At 44.5% G+C, this 15,135-nt stretch overlaps 2 protein-coding genes across 5 annotated transcripts in view; both read right to left on the bottom strand.

The window, feature by feature from the left end:
• Positions 1-515: 515 nt before the first annotated feature.
• lamp5 (lysosomal associated membrane protein family member 5) lies at positions 516-4,324 on the bottom strand. The gene is made up of 6 exons (XM_049757857.2): positions 2,971-4,324; positions 2,104-2,288; positions 1,846-1,977; positions 1,673-1,769; positions 1,404-1,592; positions 516-1,334 (listed from the first exon to the last, which is right to left on the bottom strand). Exons 1-6 carry the CDS (start codon positions 3,020-3,022, stop codon positions 1,153-1,155), a joined length of 837 nt encoding a protein of 278 aa, XP_049613814.1. The 5' UTR covers positions 3,023-4,324; the 3' UTR covers positions 516-1,152.
• Positions 4,325-4,469: 145 nt separating this feature from the next.
• LOC125990539 (1-phosphatidylinositol 4,5-bisphosphate phosphodiesterase beta-4) overlaps positions 4,470-15,135 on the bottom strand; it is a 28,276-nt gene continuing 17,610 nt past the window's right edge. For 3 of the 4 annotated variants that reach the window (XM_049757835.2, XM_049757836.2, XM_049757834.2), the window contains 32 exons: positions 14,713-14,792; positions 14,587-14,640; positions 14,439-14,520; positions 14,270-14,370; positions 13,795-13,852; positions 13,226-13,334; positions 12,626-12,836; positions 12,472-12,565; positions 12,316-12,395; positions 12,121-12,205; positions 11,957-12,047; positions 11,782-11,877; positions 11,557-11,705; positions 11,399-11,494; positions 11,199-11,337; positions 11,043-11,127; positions 10,648-10,772; positions 10,209-10,260; positions 9,807-9,909; positions 9,568-9,732; positions 8,705-8,909; positions 8,105-8,193; positions 7,829-8,038; positions 7,688-7,753; positions 7,501-7,616; positions 7,364-7,439; positions 7,106-7,281; positions 6,928-7,029; positions 6,796-6,853; positions 6,643-6,729; positions 6,426-6,459; positions 4,470-6,080 (listed from right to left, as the gene is read on the bottom strand). In XM_049757835.2, the coding sequence (XP_049613792.1) occupies positions 6,004-6,080; positions 6,426-6,459; positions 6,643-6,729; positions 6,796-6,853; positions 6,928-7,029; positions 7,106-7,281; positions 7,364-7,439; positions 7,501-7,616; positions 7,688-7,753; positions 7,829-8,038; positions 8,105-8,193; positions 8,705-8,909; positions 9,568-9,732; positions 9,807-9,909; positions 10,209-10,260; positions 10,648-10,772; positions 11,043-11,127; positions 11,199-11,337; positions 11,399-11,494; positions 11,557-11,705; positions 11,782-11,877; positions 11,957-12,047; positions 12,121-12,205; positions 12,316-12,395; positions 12,472-12,565; positions 12,626-12,836; positions 13,226-13,334; positions 13,795-13,852; positions 14,270-14,370; positions 14,439-14,520; positions 14,587-14,640; positions 14,713-14,792 (3,351 nt within the window). In that variant the 3' untranslated portion in view covers positions 4,470-6,003. The remainder of the gene's footprint in view (positions 6,081-6,425; positions 6,460-6,642; positions 6,730-6,795; positions 6,854-6,927; positions 7,030-7,105; positions 7,282-7,363; positions 7,440-7,500; positions 7,617-7,687; positions 7,754-7,828; positions 8,039-8,104; positions 8,194-8,704; positions 8,910-9,567; positions 9,733-9,806; positions 9,910-10,208; positions 10,261-10,647; positions 10,773-11,042; positions 11,128-11,198; positions 11,338-11,398; positions 11,495-11,556; positions 11,706-11,781; positions 11,878-11,956; positions 12,048-12,120; positions 12,206-12,315; positions 12,396-12,471; positions 12,566-12,625; positions 12,837-13,225; positions 13,335-13,794; positions 13,853-14,269; positions 14,371-14,438; positions 14,521-14,586; positions 14,641-14,712; positions 14,793-15,135) is intronic. The other variant, XM_049757837.2, reaches the window with a different exon arrangement.

The raw sequence follows: 15,135 nt of genomic DNA, 5'->3' as shown, positions 1-15,135 counted from the left end.
AGAGGCAAAAAAAAAAAAAGATGGAGGTGTCGTAATTTATGGTCTTATTTGTCTTTGTGTGCTGCAAGTGCTTTGCGGTGTAATGGGATATTGATTTCAGGAGGGACAGCAGAGAGGAGCTTCTCTTCTCTCAGCCTTCAACGACGCCTCACTACTAAATAAAACAGAACAGCTGGGTTTGTTTGTAGATGTTTTGAGAAAGGAAGAGACGTAAGAAATGAGCTTTAGATTTGTGTTCAATTAATTAATTATTAAATAATTAAATAATTAATTTCAATTAGTAAGGCTTAAAAAAATTACCATGTATATTATTACAAATTATTAATGCTGTAAGTGCACCCAAAAAAACAAACGAAACATAACCAAACAATATGAACAAAAATCATCCACTATGACTTTCACTGGATTTAATAAAATTAATACTTCAATTTAGATGACAAAATCAATACTTCATCTGTGCACCGACTCCCCTCGTCTTTTTGACAGCAATGCAAAAACACCAAAATGACACCGAGTGTTTTCAGCAGAGGTTTTTATGCATAGTTTCCCAAGAAAATAACATTTGACTTATCTGATCAGGCTTGCTTCCTTTTGTAATACACACACACGCACGCACACACACACACACACACACACACGCACACACGTGCTCCAAAAGCAACAAGAAATGACGACACAGGACGGCTTAGCAGCGAGGAAACGACGACAAATGTTGAAGAACGTGATTGAGAAACACTCCCTACCCACTGTGGTGTGCCGTGTATGATAATAAAAGAAAATCCTGGTCATTTTTAAAGCCTTACTATACATGGTGATTTTTTTTTTATTTTTTAAATCATGACTGCCATACATTGAGTGCACTATAATATACTTACTACGTTTGAAAAGCACTACAAAATGAGCACGATACAGTGAGTAAGGAGTCATTCCCATCCATTATCTTAGTAAAGGAGAATGATGATGTCACTTAAAGAGACAGGTGCTATGGAAAGTGCATTTATTGCATATTCTTGCTGTACATGTCAAGAGATGACATGGACCATGGGTGTCAAGGATATGGAATAAATGCTCAAGTGGCTTTCCAAATGCACAGTATCAACATCCATGCAAGGCTGGAGAATGGGGATGCTCCAAGTTGCGCTCGCCAGTCCTCTACATGTTCTTGTACATGGAGCGGTCGCGCGGGAGCTGGGGCGGCGTGCTGCTGGCGCTCAGTTTGAGGTGGAAGTGGTAGACGGTCAGCGTGATGATGATGATCAGTGCCAAGATGAAACCCAGGATGAGTGGGAGAGTCTCCTCCAGGCGCTCGCGCTGGTCCGTCATGCACTTGTACGCTGTGAGGAAAGATTTAGTAAGAAATTGCACCAAACTTTGTGACATTAGCAGCAGCCGGTGTTACTCACGTTCGCTGAAGACAAAGTCAGCGGCCATGTCGAAGGGTTGAATCTGGATGTCGTACATGTGCACGGTGACGCCCTTTTGGTGGTCGCTGCTGATGAGGGTCAGCGTCTGCTGAGCGGCGCACACGAACGAACGGCCGACTGGCGTCACCAAGGCAGACAGGCGGTGAGTGGTCGCCGTGTGCTTGCCCGCTTGTGGAGAATACAAAAAAAAGGTCACTTATATGGATCTGTGCATGTAAAACTTGTCGTGGTAAAATAATCATACTCACGGTTGTAGGCGTTGATAAATTGAGAACTCTCTGATGTGTCATACACGAACTGAACCTTACTGACCTTCCAAATTTCTTCACCCTTGGCACGCAGCTCCTGCCATGCACACACAATGATTAAGGCCAAAAATATAACAAAAGATAACACAAATATAGAAATTTTTGCATGGTACTTTAGAGAAGAAGATGCGCAGAGTGTAGGCATGGTTTTTCCAGCTGATGTGGATCTCCGACTCAGTGCTGTCACACTTGCCTTCAATCTGAGCACTGCGAGGCAGCGTGAATGACGCCTGCTCTGTGATTAGCTGTGCACACAGTGAAAGGACATCACTGAATGGAAATTTAAATAGCCTTCATTATTGTAGTTCTTTAGTGTATTTAATTATTTGGGGGGTGGAGTATGTGGGTTCAAGTGGGCGGAGTCTCCTTACGTCTATCCGGTTGAGCGCCAGCACGTCGTAGGGCACAACCAGTCTGACGGCGAACTCCACCATGAGACAGGTGGTCCCGTTCTCCCGCACGGCAAAGATGGCCCGGTCGGGGTTGTCCGACAAACCCGACAGGTTCTCGCCTTCCTGCTCGCCCACCGACATCGACACTGACAGCAGCAACGCGCCTGCACGGGAAAATGATCAGTACTGTACTACCCCCCCCCACAAACACACACACAAAAATGCACAGTCAGCATTCAAAAACATAAGTTAGCTTCCAGTTACATTAAATTGGATTCAAATCAAGCTTAAAAACACGTTAAAAGCAATTATTAACGTATAAAAAATCTCATAGGATTTAATACAAATATTTTTCAGAGGCTTTTTTCGTGACAGACACACAATGTAATGTTGAGTTAAGACAACTCAACACACCCACACACACTTACACGCCTACACAAAAATGGGATCAGCACTCACAAAAAATAAGAATGCAGTCAAAATAAGCTACGGCTCGTGGGCTATTTATGGGCCCCAGAGGTTTAAATTGAGCTAATTAATAATTATGTAATCATTTAACACAGAAATAGTCACTGGATCGCAATTTGTCATTGGCACGCATTCATACACTATACACACTCAGAGTCAGTACTCCCCGAATACAGCACAGTCAGCATTAAAAAACAAATCATTGTGAGTTGAGAAATGGTGCATTTGGAAATAATATTCCAAACATTCTTTCAAAATAAACATTTTTATAGATTAAAATCACAAACAATTGATTAAAAAAAATCAGCTTGATTTGGCACTTTTTTTTTGTTAAAGACGCTCGCATCCACACTGCACGCATACACATTCCTCACTGACCCAGTAGAAGGAGCTGTCCGCTCTCCGTGGTGCTGAAGCCCGCTAGTCCCATCTTCCAGCAGTTTCCCCCCCCACCAAAACCGCCGGAGACACGAACCCGGTGCGACTGCGAGCACCTGAGCTGAGCGGGAAAGAAAGGAAGAAGAAGAGGCGGGAGGGAGACAGCGAGAAAGAGAGAGAGTGGAGGGAGGGATACCTCCCTTCAAAACGTCACTAATGCACCCCCCCCAAAAAAAAGCAAAATAAGAAAAATAAAAATTCCATTTGAAATCCACTAAAAACTAAAGATGACTAAGTGAAGTCATCTGGTGGGCGTCACTCCACACCCCTGCAGTGGCTCTCACTCTGGCTCAACTGACTGCAGGTTGCGCTGCCAGTGAGGCGTGACGGGAGAAAGCCGCCCACCCCCCACCTGAGGCGGCCGAAGCGCCCGCCTCCAGCCCTGCGCCTGCACAAAAGTGCGCCGGAGCTTTCAGGTGCTACTCATGGGGAGTTGCGTGGTAGCAAAGGAGACAAATGGCAATTTTGCTAGGCAAGTCTGGGCTTGCCTCGTTGAGAAATTTGAACTGTTCATTTAACGTAGATGATATAATTTTTTTTTTTTTTTTACTGAGGGCTTTGTAATAGTGTCAGGTGGGGGGTGAGTAGTTGCTGGCTTGACCCCTCCCCCTTGGTGTACACTGCAGAAGCTCACTGAACCTGTGCACTTCTTCGTCGACACGCTGAGAGTACAACTGAAAACTTGAATTCATTCAGAAGGCTTTTGATTGAACTTCATTATTTTTTATATTTTTAAAATGTATTCAAAGTATTGCTTAGACCTTGCTACTGATATTTGATCCAAGTCTGAAATATTTCACATATTGTTACATTAAAATAAATATATATATTTTGAATTATTTCTATTTTTTTATTTTGATATTTTTAACACCGTTGCTTTTTTTAAGAGTTTGTTATTTTAAAAATAGTTGTATTGACTTTAAAAATTTTATTTTCTTTTTTACAACTTCTAAAGAAAACTACCCCCTGTTCCACTCCCCACCCAAAAAGGAAGAGGAGGAAACAAGAGCTTTTTTTGGATCACATATGGATGTTATCATACTGTACTTGCTGGATTTTTATAAATTTTTTGGTGCAACTAAAAAAAAAGAAGAGAGAAAATATTTTTTTGTCACTGGACTTGCCACACACAAGACAATGCTTATGTTACACTCGGAAAAAAATTTCACCTCTTATATTTTTCCACTCCATGTATGCCTCCTTGTGATTCTGGATGGTGTGGAATTTAACATATTTTTTGCATTTTTTTTTTTTTTTTTGCCCAACGTATTCCACAAAGGAAGAGCAAACGCAGGAAGTTATGTGACGTAAGGAGACTCACAGTAAGACTTTTGTCACCAGCCGCTTAATAATTACAGTTAATTGTATTTTTTAACTATAGAATTACAAATTGATTATGGTTCCATAAGTAAGATGAGGCGAAAAAGCAAGCAAATGAATGCTTTTAGGTCCCATGTTCCACTGTCATTTATTGGTACACATACTATAAAACAGTATTAAAGGAGCAGAGTAACAACCGCGTCATCGTCGCTATAAGTTCAACAGTACAATAGAAATACAAAAAAAAAAAAAAAAAAAAAGACCAGAGAGAACACACACACACACACAGTATGGTTGGTTGGCGAGCTACAGTTTAAAAAAAAAAAAAAAAAAAGAAGCAAAAATAATTTTTTGCTTCTGGACCGACAACATAAGTGCAAAAAATAGAAGAAAAAAAAAAGCCTCTAACAAACAATTTAACTAGACATCATATCTAATATATATATATAATATATATGTTCATTTATTTATATATATATGTATATAGAGATCTCCATATAAATAATTCTTGAATTTGGCATTGACCCTCACTCAAATAAATTAAAACAATCTGAACAGACACCAAGTGGCACATTTGCGACGCCAAGGAATAAAAGCACTTTCTTTTTTCACGCCCTTGTCAATACTCGAGGGGCGGCCTCTGCTCAGACGAATTAGACAGAAAACAGAAATTAAAGCGAGAGGAAAGAAAGACGTCATCCTGATGTCAGAAAGCTGCTGCTGTGAGCATGGACTAGCAATTTGGTGGTGATTTTATTTTGCACATTTTTTTTTTTTCAATCACTGCTTGAGTATTGAGTCACGTTAGGGGTGGGCAAACTTTTGTCCTCGAAAGACACCTTAGATTTTAAAAATGGCTGGGTGCTGTTAGCTCATGTGTAGATAATGTTTTTTTTTAAATAAAAACAAAATTAAAATGTGAATGGAAATATTTTGTATTGTATCTATGTATATAAAAATGACTTTAAAATATTCAATTAAGAAATGTGAATAAATAAAATTGTATAGTAAAACTGAATAAATACATTAAAATTAACTGCATTGGAGGGGCAGCTATGTGAACGCTACAAACGTCTTGATAATCAAATCTGAATTTTTAAATAAAAGAACAGACTTTGCCCACCCCTAGTTTACCTGTTAAAACCAGTTTGGGCGAATTTAAAGAAGGGGGTCAATAAAACATTAAAATGTAAACATTTCAGACAACACAATAGCTTTTTTTTGGGGCAGTAAATTTTTTTTTTAACGCTTCCATACAATTGGATGGAATAATATTCATCACTGTATAATTTTTTTGGCAACACAATTGTATGGAAGTGGTTAATGAAAATATCAGAATCAATTTAATTTGGGAGCATCACTGATGGTGCAAAACACCCTGATGAGTTTTCATCGCATCACTAATGTGGGCATTTTGTTTCCCCACAATACTACTTCAACAAAATTTTAGAAAACAGCTTTGCGTTAGAAATCAAGTGTGATTGTACAAACAGTGCTACATTCCAATCATGTCACATACAAACAAAGTGTTTATGTGCACAGTTCCAAAGCTAAATGGTGTTTGTAAGGGGAGGGGGGGGCTACATTGTGTCTGTTGGTGTGTGTTTGTGTGGGGGCGCTGAGTTTTGGTGTCTGTCTGTGTGTGCGTGCGTGTCAGACGCTCACACCACCGTGGGAGGTCTGCACTCCATCCCCTCCTCCAACTTGGCCATCTGCTGCATGTCCTTTGCCTTTAAACATAAATACATACACAGCATTAAGAAACATACATGGAAGGCACATGCACATTCAATAAACATATGGTGTGCACAAAAAGTCTACACAGCCCCTTTCAAAGGTTTTTGTGATATAAAAACAATGAGACCATTATAAATTCATGGTAGTCGGCACACTTGATGAATTGCAAATCAAGTCAAGATGTTCGAGTAGTTTGTTTGCTTTCTAGCCCGTTTGTTTTGGTTGCGCAACTTGACTCTTTATGATGTCATCGTACAACTTGACAAATATTTATTGCATTTAAAAGCATAAAAACAGGAAGAGTGTCATGGTGGTAAAACCGTGAAGGAGGTACCTACCTTTTTGTTTGTTTGCATGGTGTGATGCCAAAAGCTGTGCCAGGAGAAGCAAATGATATTAAAGACAACTCAAAAAAAAAAGAACATACGTGTACACATACATGCTATACATGTATACACACTGGGATGGATGGAGATGAACGAGCAATCTTTGTCAAAGTGTCAGTGTACCTAATGAAAAATAAAAATGGGACTTTTATATAATGTTCTGTTGTACCTGCTCATTGAACTTGTCCAGTTTCTCCACCTGCTCTTTCTGGTTCTTCTCCAGCTGCTCCATTTCCTTCTGGTGCTTCATGGCCAACTAACACAAACACGCAAACGTCACGTCTTCCCCCCCGGTCCACGCGTGCAGATTTTGTGTACGTACCCTCTTCCTCTCATCCATGAACTTTTTGGTGTTGCTGCTGTTCAGCTCTCGCACTCTCCTGCGTGTCACAAACAAAATGGCGTCTGTATGTAAATACTGTATGTTAAAAAGTGTGTGTTTGTGTTGTTGCACCTTTCCCTCTCTGCCTTGTTTTTGATGCTCTTGTCCTGGCTGATGGCTTTGCTGTTCTCCATGGACATCTTGGCCTGGTTGGCTCGCATCTCTTTGCTCTGCCTGCCATCACAACAAACGTGGAAATGAGAACTACGGAAACCCGGAAGAGACAAGTAAGTTTAAAAGCGTGTCTAACCGCTCGTGTATGAGTTTGAGCTGGGCGGTCTGCTGCTCCTGCATGCTACTCAGCAGCTTCTTGAGGTGTTGGCACTGCTGCGTGACGTGGGCGTCCTTCATCTCCTGCTCTTCGCTGCTGTGGCCGCTGATCAGCTCCGACCATTCCTTGGTGTGCTGCGCCGTTGTGTCCTTCACCTAGCGCGCATGCACGCACACATACAAACGCACGTCAGGACTCCCGACGACGAAACCACAAGTGAGGCTGAATGTCGCGCACCTTAGCTTTGTGATCGTTGACCAGCGTTTGGATCTTGTCTTCGGTTTCTTTCTTCAAATCTTGGCAGTTGTTTTCCCTGATGGGCAATACGTATACTCAGCGGACAATTCATTAGGTACAGGCGTGTCACGAGTTACCCTCGTTTCTTGATGGCTTTCTCCAGCAGTTTCTCCAGCGTGCTCTTTTCCTTGTCGTGCGCCGACAACACCTTGTCCACCTGCGTGCCATGCGATTTCTGCATCGCGTTTTGATCCTGCCAAGGCAATTTAAAATAAATAAATAAATATATACATCCAGATGCAATGTAAGGAACGCATCACTGACCTTCAAGTGCTTCTTCTTTAATGCGCTCAACTCCTTTTGTTGCTTTTTTAGGAGCTTAATGTACGTCTGCAGTGGGAGAGACGCACGTTACATCACAGAGTCTTTTATTTTACAGAAATTACTTTTTGAAAAAGATGGTACCTTCATTTGCTTTAAGTCGTCAATGCTGACATTGGGTACCAGTGTGTTATCTGCTTTCTTGGTCTCTGCCGTGTTGTTCTGGGCGGCGTTGGAGGTATGAGCGACATCCGAGCTGCTCTGAGGCGTCACGCTGGCCTTCACCGTATCCCCTCGGCCTTTTCCCTTCTTGTCGTTCTTGGAGCTTCCGCTCGGGACGTCGGCGATGTCGTTCTGAGACGCAACAGTCGGTTTTCATGACAGTGTTTTGTTTATGTTTGGTTATGTTTGTGAAGGTACCGTGTCAATGCCGAGGGCTTTCATCTGATCGGCTCTTTTCTCCGCGATGGTCAGAAATTTCTTCGGGTCGGACAGAGCATCTACGATCGCTGCAAAGTATCATTCATGTCTGCTTGGTTAAAATATAATTCACTTAAAAACAATCAATATAAAAAAATAAATAAAATGAATAAAATAAATTAAAAAAATAAAATACATTTTTACCATTCTAAAAACTATTCTAGAAAACTAGCCAATGGCTAGATTATATGTATTTTTTTTAAACCCTCCCCTTTACATTATAAATCCAATATGGAAAGACAACAAGTCCTTTGCAGAAGTATAAAAAGAAAAGCAATCAGGAAACAATCAAAAACAAAATGCTTCTAGCATCAGAGCACACCCAGCAGGAGGAGGCGCTAACGAGTGCGGTCATTTTCCCTGCGCCAACCCTTTGGCTTGCTTTAATGACAGCTGCAAATGTCTTCTCATTTGCATGTTTAAAGCACATCATTACCGGGAAACCAACCAGCGGCAAAGAGGAAGGAAGTCGAACAAAATGAAAACAAAGTTCCCTTGAAATGAACCTGGAAAGCGTTTGGGGACGTTTGTTTCGCTCACCCCCAAAGCCATCGGGCACGTAAGTTTTGAGGATGATCTGGCAGAAGATGGTGGGCAGCGAGAGGGGTTTGTTGCCCTCGTTCCGCAGTGAGATGTGACGGTAGCCGGCCTGCAGGCCGTCCAGCGGCAGGATGCGCTGGCCGATCAGCTTGTTGTTGTCGTCGTACACGGCCAGGCGCAGCACCGCCAGATCCGGCAGGATCACCTGCGGAAAAAGAGAACCACACAAACAATTTTTACCAAAATGATGCTTTACAATATGGCCAACTTGAGTAGCGACAAGGCCATCGCCATGACAACGCATGCTGTACATGCATAAAGGTTACATCTGCAGTATGTTTATGGGTATGAAGAGCCAAGTGATAAGTGAACAAAGAGAAGAGGATGATTAATCCCCGGCGAAGAGATAAGAGAATCCCGAGGTGAGATGAATGAAGCTACGCAAAGCGAGGTGTGGTGAGGCCCCGCCTCCTCGCTTGTGACTCATCCGGTGAGTCTTGCTTGTTGCGCATGCATGCCAGCTGAGCTTTTCAAGGTGTTTGCCGGTTCCCGCCGGCTGCGTGTGCACATGTGACAAAAGGGATCTCGCCAGCAGCCTGTGATGCCCCTCACTGATAGTGTGTGTGTGTGTCTGTGTGTGTGTGTGTTGCATGGCGCTGAGATTGATGGTGTGTGTTAAAGGGAGCTGGAGTCACAGTCACGGCTGAGAGACTTCTCATTGTGCTGAGAGCAGCACTATTGCGCACACAGCAACCTGCAAGCGCGCATTTTATTTAATATGATTTAATTACACCTACATTTAAATGCATTGCATGTTTTGCTTGAAAATAAATACAAAAAAAAAAACCACTAATATGACTCACCTTTCTAAATACGAAGGGTTCCTCATTGTAGGCAGGGTTGAGTCCGTTGTTCATCACCATGCGCGTGCGGAACTCTTTGCGGATGGTGTCGGTCGGCAGGCCGTACATGTCCACCTCCACGTACGTGCCGATCTTCTTGTCCGACAGAAACTGGCCGGAGAACACCTGCAAGCGCAGAGGAGGTAATGGTAAACAAGGCTGGATCAGCGTTTAAGAGGTCGAAACGTTCGGCATCTAACCTGCACACTGCATGTGGCGGCGATGACGCCGTCCACCGGCGTCTCCGAGAAGGGATCAAATGTTCGGTCGGACCGCCGCATGAAATCGGGCTTCAGCAGGTACCTTATGTGCGCAATAATGGAAAATGTCAATGAATTGATTTCTTTCACTTTCAGGTGATGTTTTCCCATTTGGACATAATGGCCCCATGACCTCCTTGTATATTACACATATTACATTTCCCGCATTAGCAGTGGCGAGGGAGGGGGAGGCGGTTGGGAGGAGGACGAGACAGATGACTTCTCCGAAAACCACTTACAGGCCCCGGGGAGCGCCAGGCGGCGGCTCCGGTCACCAACGGCAACCGCTAATGAGATGTGACAAGCTTTAAGTGATGAGAGAGAGGAAGGAGATGCTCTCACCCGCAGCATCCGTTGTACTCAAACTTTCCCTGATTCAGCTGCATGGCCAAATCTGAGGAGGGAAAACAGAGAAAAAATCTAAAGCGTTGCAAAGGCTTAGAAGGCGCTCATCTTCTCGTGCCAGCGCCTCTGGCCTCGCACATGCTCGGTTTGCGGGAGGCGCCATATGTCAAACGGCCCTTTAGCCTCGGGCGGCGGGGCAACAGCTGCTTTACAACAGGCTCGCGCCCACGTCTGAGGCGGGCAGTCAAGTGCGGTGTGGTAAAATCCGTCCATTTCCGATGGAGCTTTACTCCTGAATTGGTCGGTGCTCAATTGAAAAGCATTATTTTGTATTGCTTGAAAATACATGTATATTTAGAATCTGTGTGTGTGTGGGTGCGTGTGTGTGTGTGTGTGAGAGAGGTTGACGGCGGCCCCGCATGGCGTGATGCGGTACCTGGGGTCTGGAAGTTGAGTGAGACCATCTGGCAGCCGGCGTTCCAGAAGATCTGAGGCATGTAATTACTGGAGTCCACTCGGCCCCCTTTGGGGTAGATACGGCTCATCTGACGCTTGTTGTAGCTGCGCTCGGGCTCAGGAACATTCCGACAAAGACGCAGCATGTGTGTGTGTGTGTGTGTGTGTGTGTGTGTGTGTGTGTGTGTGTGTGTGTGTGTGTGTGTGTGTGTGTGTGTGTGTGTGCATCATCTGCACCGCAGGACTATTTTTAGTGTGAACAACTCAGGTCAAGAAGTCCCTGTGGAGGGAGAGTGTGTGCGGTCGCATGTGAGGCCAAGCGACACAGTTCACATTTTAGCCAAAAGCGATTCCAATCCAGAACCCAAAGGATACTTGACAAACTCGATGGCGTTGGTCTTCAAGTAGCCGAGGCCCACAGACTCGTTGAAAGACGACATGTTGTGGTGGATGTTTTTCTCTGAAGAGGAAAAAAAAAAATTTATTAGGAAGATGCACATGATCTATTTCAAGAGATGAACGTGAGCTCACCCTCGGCCACATCAAAACTCTGGAACTTGACGGGCTGGGCGTAGTTGACCATAGCGGAGAGGTACGGGTGGATGTTGGTGGTGGCGCCCACGTACGTGTACTGCGCGATCAGAGCTTCCTCCAAGTCCTCGGAACCCTCCTGATTGAGGACACAAACTGGATCAGGCCTGGTCGGGATGTGGCCGGTGTCATAAACGGACCTTTTTGTTGTTGTCAGGGTCGGACGCCTCCGAGATATCTGTGGCGTCGGCTGCTTCCGTAGCTTCGGATACTTCCGTGGTCTCGTCGTCGGGCACCTGCGACCCGAGGCGACGATATGAAGCGACATCACGGCCGAGTAAAAGTGGGTCAATCTCACCTTTTTGATACTGTTGCTGCGCTCCTCCACTTTCTTGGTGCTCAGAGCGTTAGCTTGAGAGTCACTGTTGGCCTCTTTGTCACTGGGTGCCTCCGAAAGGCTGCTGGGCGCCTCCGAGGTCACGTCCTTATCTTCGGGCTCCTTTTCTCCTGGGGATCATGATGTCATTTTCAGATGAGGGCGGCGTAATGACATCACGGGTTGTGGTGGGTTGCCCGATCTCACCGTTCTCCGCTTCGTCCTCGTTCTCCTCTCCCATGATGATGGCCGTGGTGTTGGTCTCTCCTGCCTCCATGTGCTTCTTGAAGGCCTCCAGTTGCTCTGTATGATGCATTAAAACACGCATTCAACCACAAGATGACTCAAAAACGAAGATTCCGTTTACAAGTGGTCAACTTACTCTGCTCCACTTCCGGTTTCAAGCGCTTGTTTTTGATGAGGATTTTTCGTTTGAGATCATTTGGCGAGGGTAAGGGGCGACCGGACTCAATCTGCAAAAAGGAACATTCATACGTTGGAATTGGAGCGAGTCGCCAAAGTGGTTCTGGAGGGCAGAGAGGTTACCGGAAAGTTTTCCAGCGGCTGCTTCTGGAGAAATTCGCCAAAAATCTCCTCGCAATACTTGGCCATTTTGTACTGTTGTGGTTTACTGGACACACAGAAGCAAATAAGTTACAGCTCACATTTTCCATTCTTTTTAATATTACAGCCTTATTCTAAAATGGATAAAACACAACATCCTCACAATTGTGCAAATACCTGCAGTGGTTTTCAAAGGATAAAATAACAGGAAACTCTGTGGTGACGAAGGCCGTGTCCTTGATGGCTTGGATTACATCCTGTAGGCAGTCATGGCAGATGTACTACTACATTTGTCCACAAGAGTGCGCCCAAGCACCACGTAAAAGTGCTTACCTTGAACAGGATGTCAGTGCACATGGCCTTGCCATGAGTGATGATGGGCTCCTGGTCCTCTCCTTTGCCGTCCCAGCAGTCCAGCTCCACGCACCTGACACACACAATCAGCATCTGCATCCCAAAAATGTGAACATGCGTCTTGAATAACTACCTGCATCCTGAGAGCAGGGCCTGGCGATACATCTCCACCGACGACTTGCCGCCAAACTGCCGACCCGTCAGGTAGGAGTTGTGGGACGAGCTAATGAAGTAGTGGGCCAGCGGCTGGTCCATGTCCTGGTAAAGCTCCAGGCGGTCCAGGAACACTGGTGCATTCTCGTCCGACATCAGGTAGCGGCAGAAACCGTCGCTGGACATGAGGCCTGGAGGTTAGATTGAAAATGCATACATTATTATTACATTGAATACATATTTGGGTAAAAAAATGCCCATATACTTGAGTTTCAGATAATAATAATAATAAGGTGCTCTATAAACTGTTTATAGATGTAACACCACATTTGTCCAGAAGAGGGCGGGCATGCACCATGTAAACATTACTGTTATCCTTGAACAGAATATCAGTGCAATTTAAAGTTTATTTGATAATATTTCTCAAATTTCTCCCCACATAGCACTGATGGACTGTTAAATAGGTCATCTAAAAAAATATATATTAATATATATAAAGTGTGCACTCTGTTGGCCGAACCGATTGGTGGCAGCAGAGACCCACATAATGTTTCCTGTTTCATTTCTCCTCCTCACTCACCTTTCTTCTTGAGCCCTTCATCTCGTTCGTATTTCTCGATGATCTGTGTGGCTCTTTTGGGATCATAAAACGGGAAGAGGATCTCATTGAGACGGGGGTCCCGCTGATTCTGGAGAACAAGTGCCAATAACGAAATCAAACAATGACCAACATACAGATGTTTGTCTTAAAAAAAAACAAAAAAACAATTGTGCATCTGACATAACACACGGGGATGATGATTCATAAGTGACACCAAATCACACATAGGTGCTGTCTAGTATCAAGTGCGCTGGTCACAGAACCACAACACAGGCAGCGGAAGCAACAGGACAGAAACCTCTACCCTCCCGTTGCCGTGGCAACATCCATCAGACACCAACGAGGCTGAGGAGGGAGGGAAGGAGGGATGATGAAGAAGAGGGGCGTACAGGGGGATAGAATGAGGGATGGCATGCAGAGGAAGTTGCCCTTGGAAGTAAAAAAGTCTCCTTAATGGAGATGTTGAGGGTAGTGAAGGCAAGGCAAACATACACAAACAATCAAACAAACACACAGAGAGCAAAGTTAACGAAAAATAAAGAGCTTACTTCATTGAGAAAGCTGACTAACTGGTCTACTGTTAAATAATCACTTTTGCTCCCATTGCTGCAAAGGAATCCATTAGAAAAGAGAAAAGAACAAATGTTAAGCCTCTGGAAATAGTCAGTCAGTCGTTCCCCCAGCAGGCAGTCAGTTCACATTATTAGAAACAACAAGCTGGCTTTGTTCTCTTTTGCGGGGACTAATCGTCCCCGGTGAAAATGTCATTAGGTAGAAGATCGTTAATGCCGGAGAACTGGAGAAGCGGGTTAGAGGCTCTTTTCGTTAGTGCAGCGGGCGCAGCGACAATGTTTGCCACCATTATTTACAAAAGGATGCGGCGCTAGCGGATAACGTCACAGTGAATCTTGTTAGGTGGAGCTAATACGAATCCAATGCAACGCGAGGCCATTACTTCTTTTGGTTGTTATTCATTTGGAAGGTTGAAAAAGAAGTGCACAAAAGGGGGAGATGGATTCTTACATCTTCTTGAAGAGGTCCTCTAAGTCCGTGCGAGGGCAGATCTTCTGCGTGAGCGCGTAGAAAATGTCGAAGGTGAAGACCGACGGTTCGATCTCATCATTCTGCGGGCGAAATGAAAAATATTTTCCCGAGCGAGGAAAGCCGCGTGTCGCCAGACGAGAGAGCCCACCTTGCCGCTCGGAAGGCCCAAATCCTTCAAGGCTTGAAAGATGCCCTTCTCCGTCTTGCCTGACGCAAACGTCCGTGTAATCCTTGAGATGGGAGGAGAAAAAGAGTTAGTGGCATAAATATGAGTTGTGGTGCCAATTGGCTCTTACCCTCTCACGGGAATCTTGCCATTGACATTAGTCAGGACGCACATTTTCATCCAGCTGCGAGAAGGACACCGAAGAAATTAGACAGACGCAGGCGTAATCGACCTGCTGTGGCGGCTTGGCACTCACTGCTTCTTTAGGCAAGTCATGGGACACACGTTGTTGGCCTTGAAGTTGTGAGTCACCGACCTCAACCCCTCCGTCCATTTCTGTGTGCAAAACAGCAGCGAGCAGCATGACGGACATGAAGATAAAGCCATTAAGTGGGATAACACGGGCTCCGGTGCGTGTGTGTGTGTTCATGTAAATAACTCTATTACGTCCTGAGGTCTGCTACTGACGGCCATGTGCACGCTGGAAGGTGCTGATAGTGTCTTGGTGAGTGTGCGTATGTGTGTGTGAGCAAACCTGTGGGCAAAAATGGTGTGTGTGTGTGTGTGTGTGTGTGTGTGTGTTGATGAATAAATAACACCCCATGGTGGCATACACTACAGAGTGCCAAGCATCCTTGATGAAAACACAAATGGCCTCTATTGAGGCTTTTTCCAAAGA

Source organism: Syngnathus scovelli, chromosome 20, assembly GCF_024217435.2.
Source record: "Syngnathus scovelli strain Florida chromosome 20, RoL_Ssco_1.2, whole genome shotgun sequence".
Classification (NCBI taxonomy): Eukaryota; Metazoa; Chordata; class Actinopteri; order Syngnathiformes; family Syngnathidae; genus Syngnathus; species Syngnathus scovelli.
The sequence above is the reverse complement of the archived record's forward strand: the minus strand, read 5'-3'. Positions and strand labels throughout refer to the sequence as shown.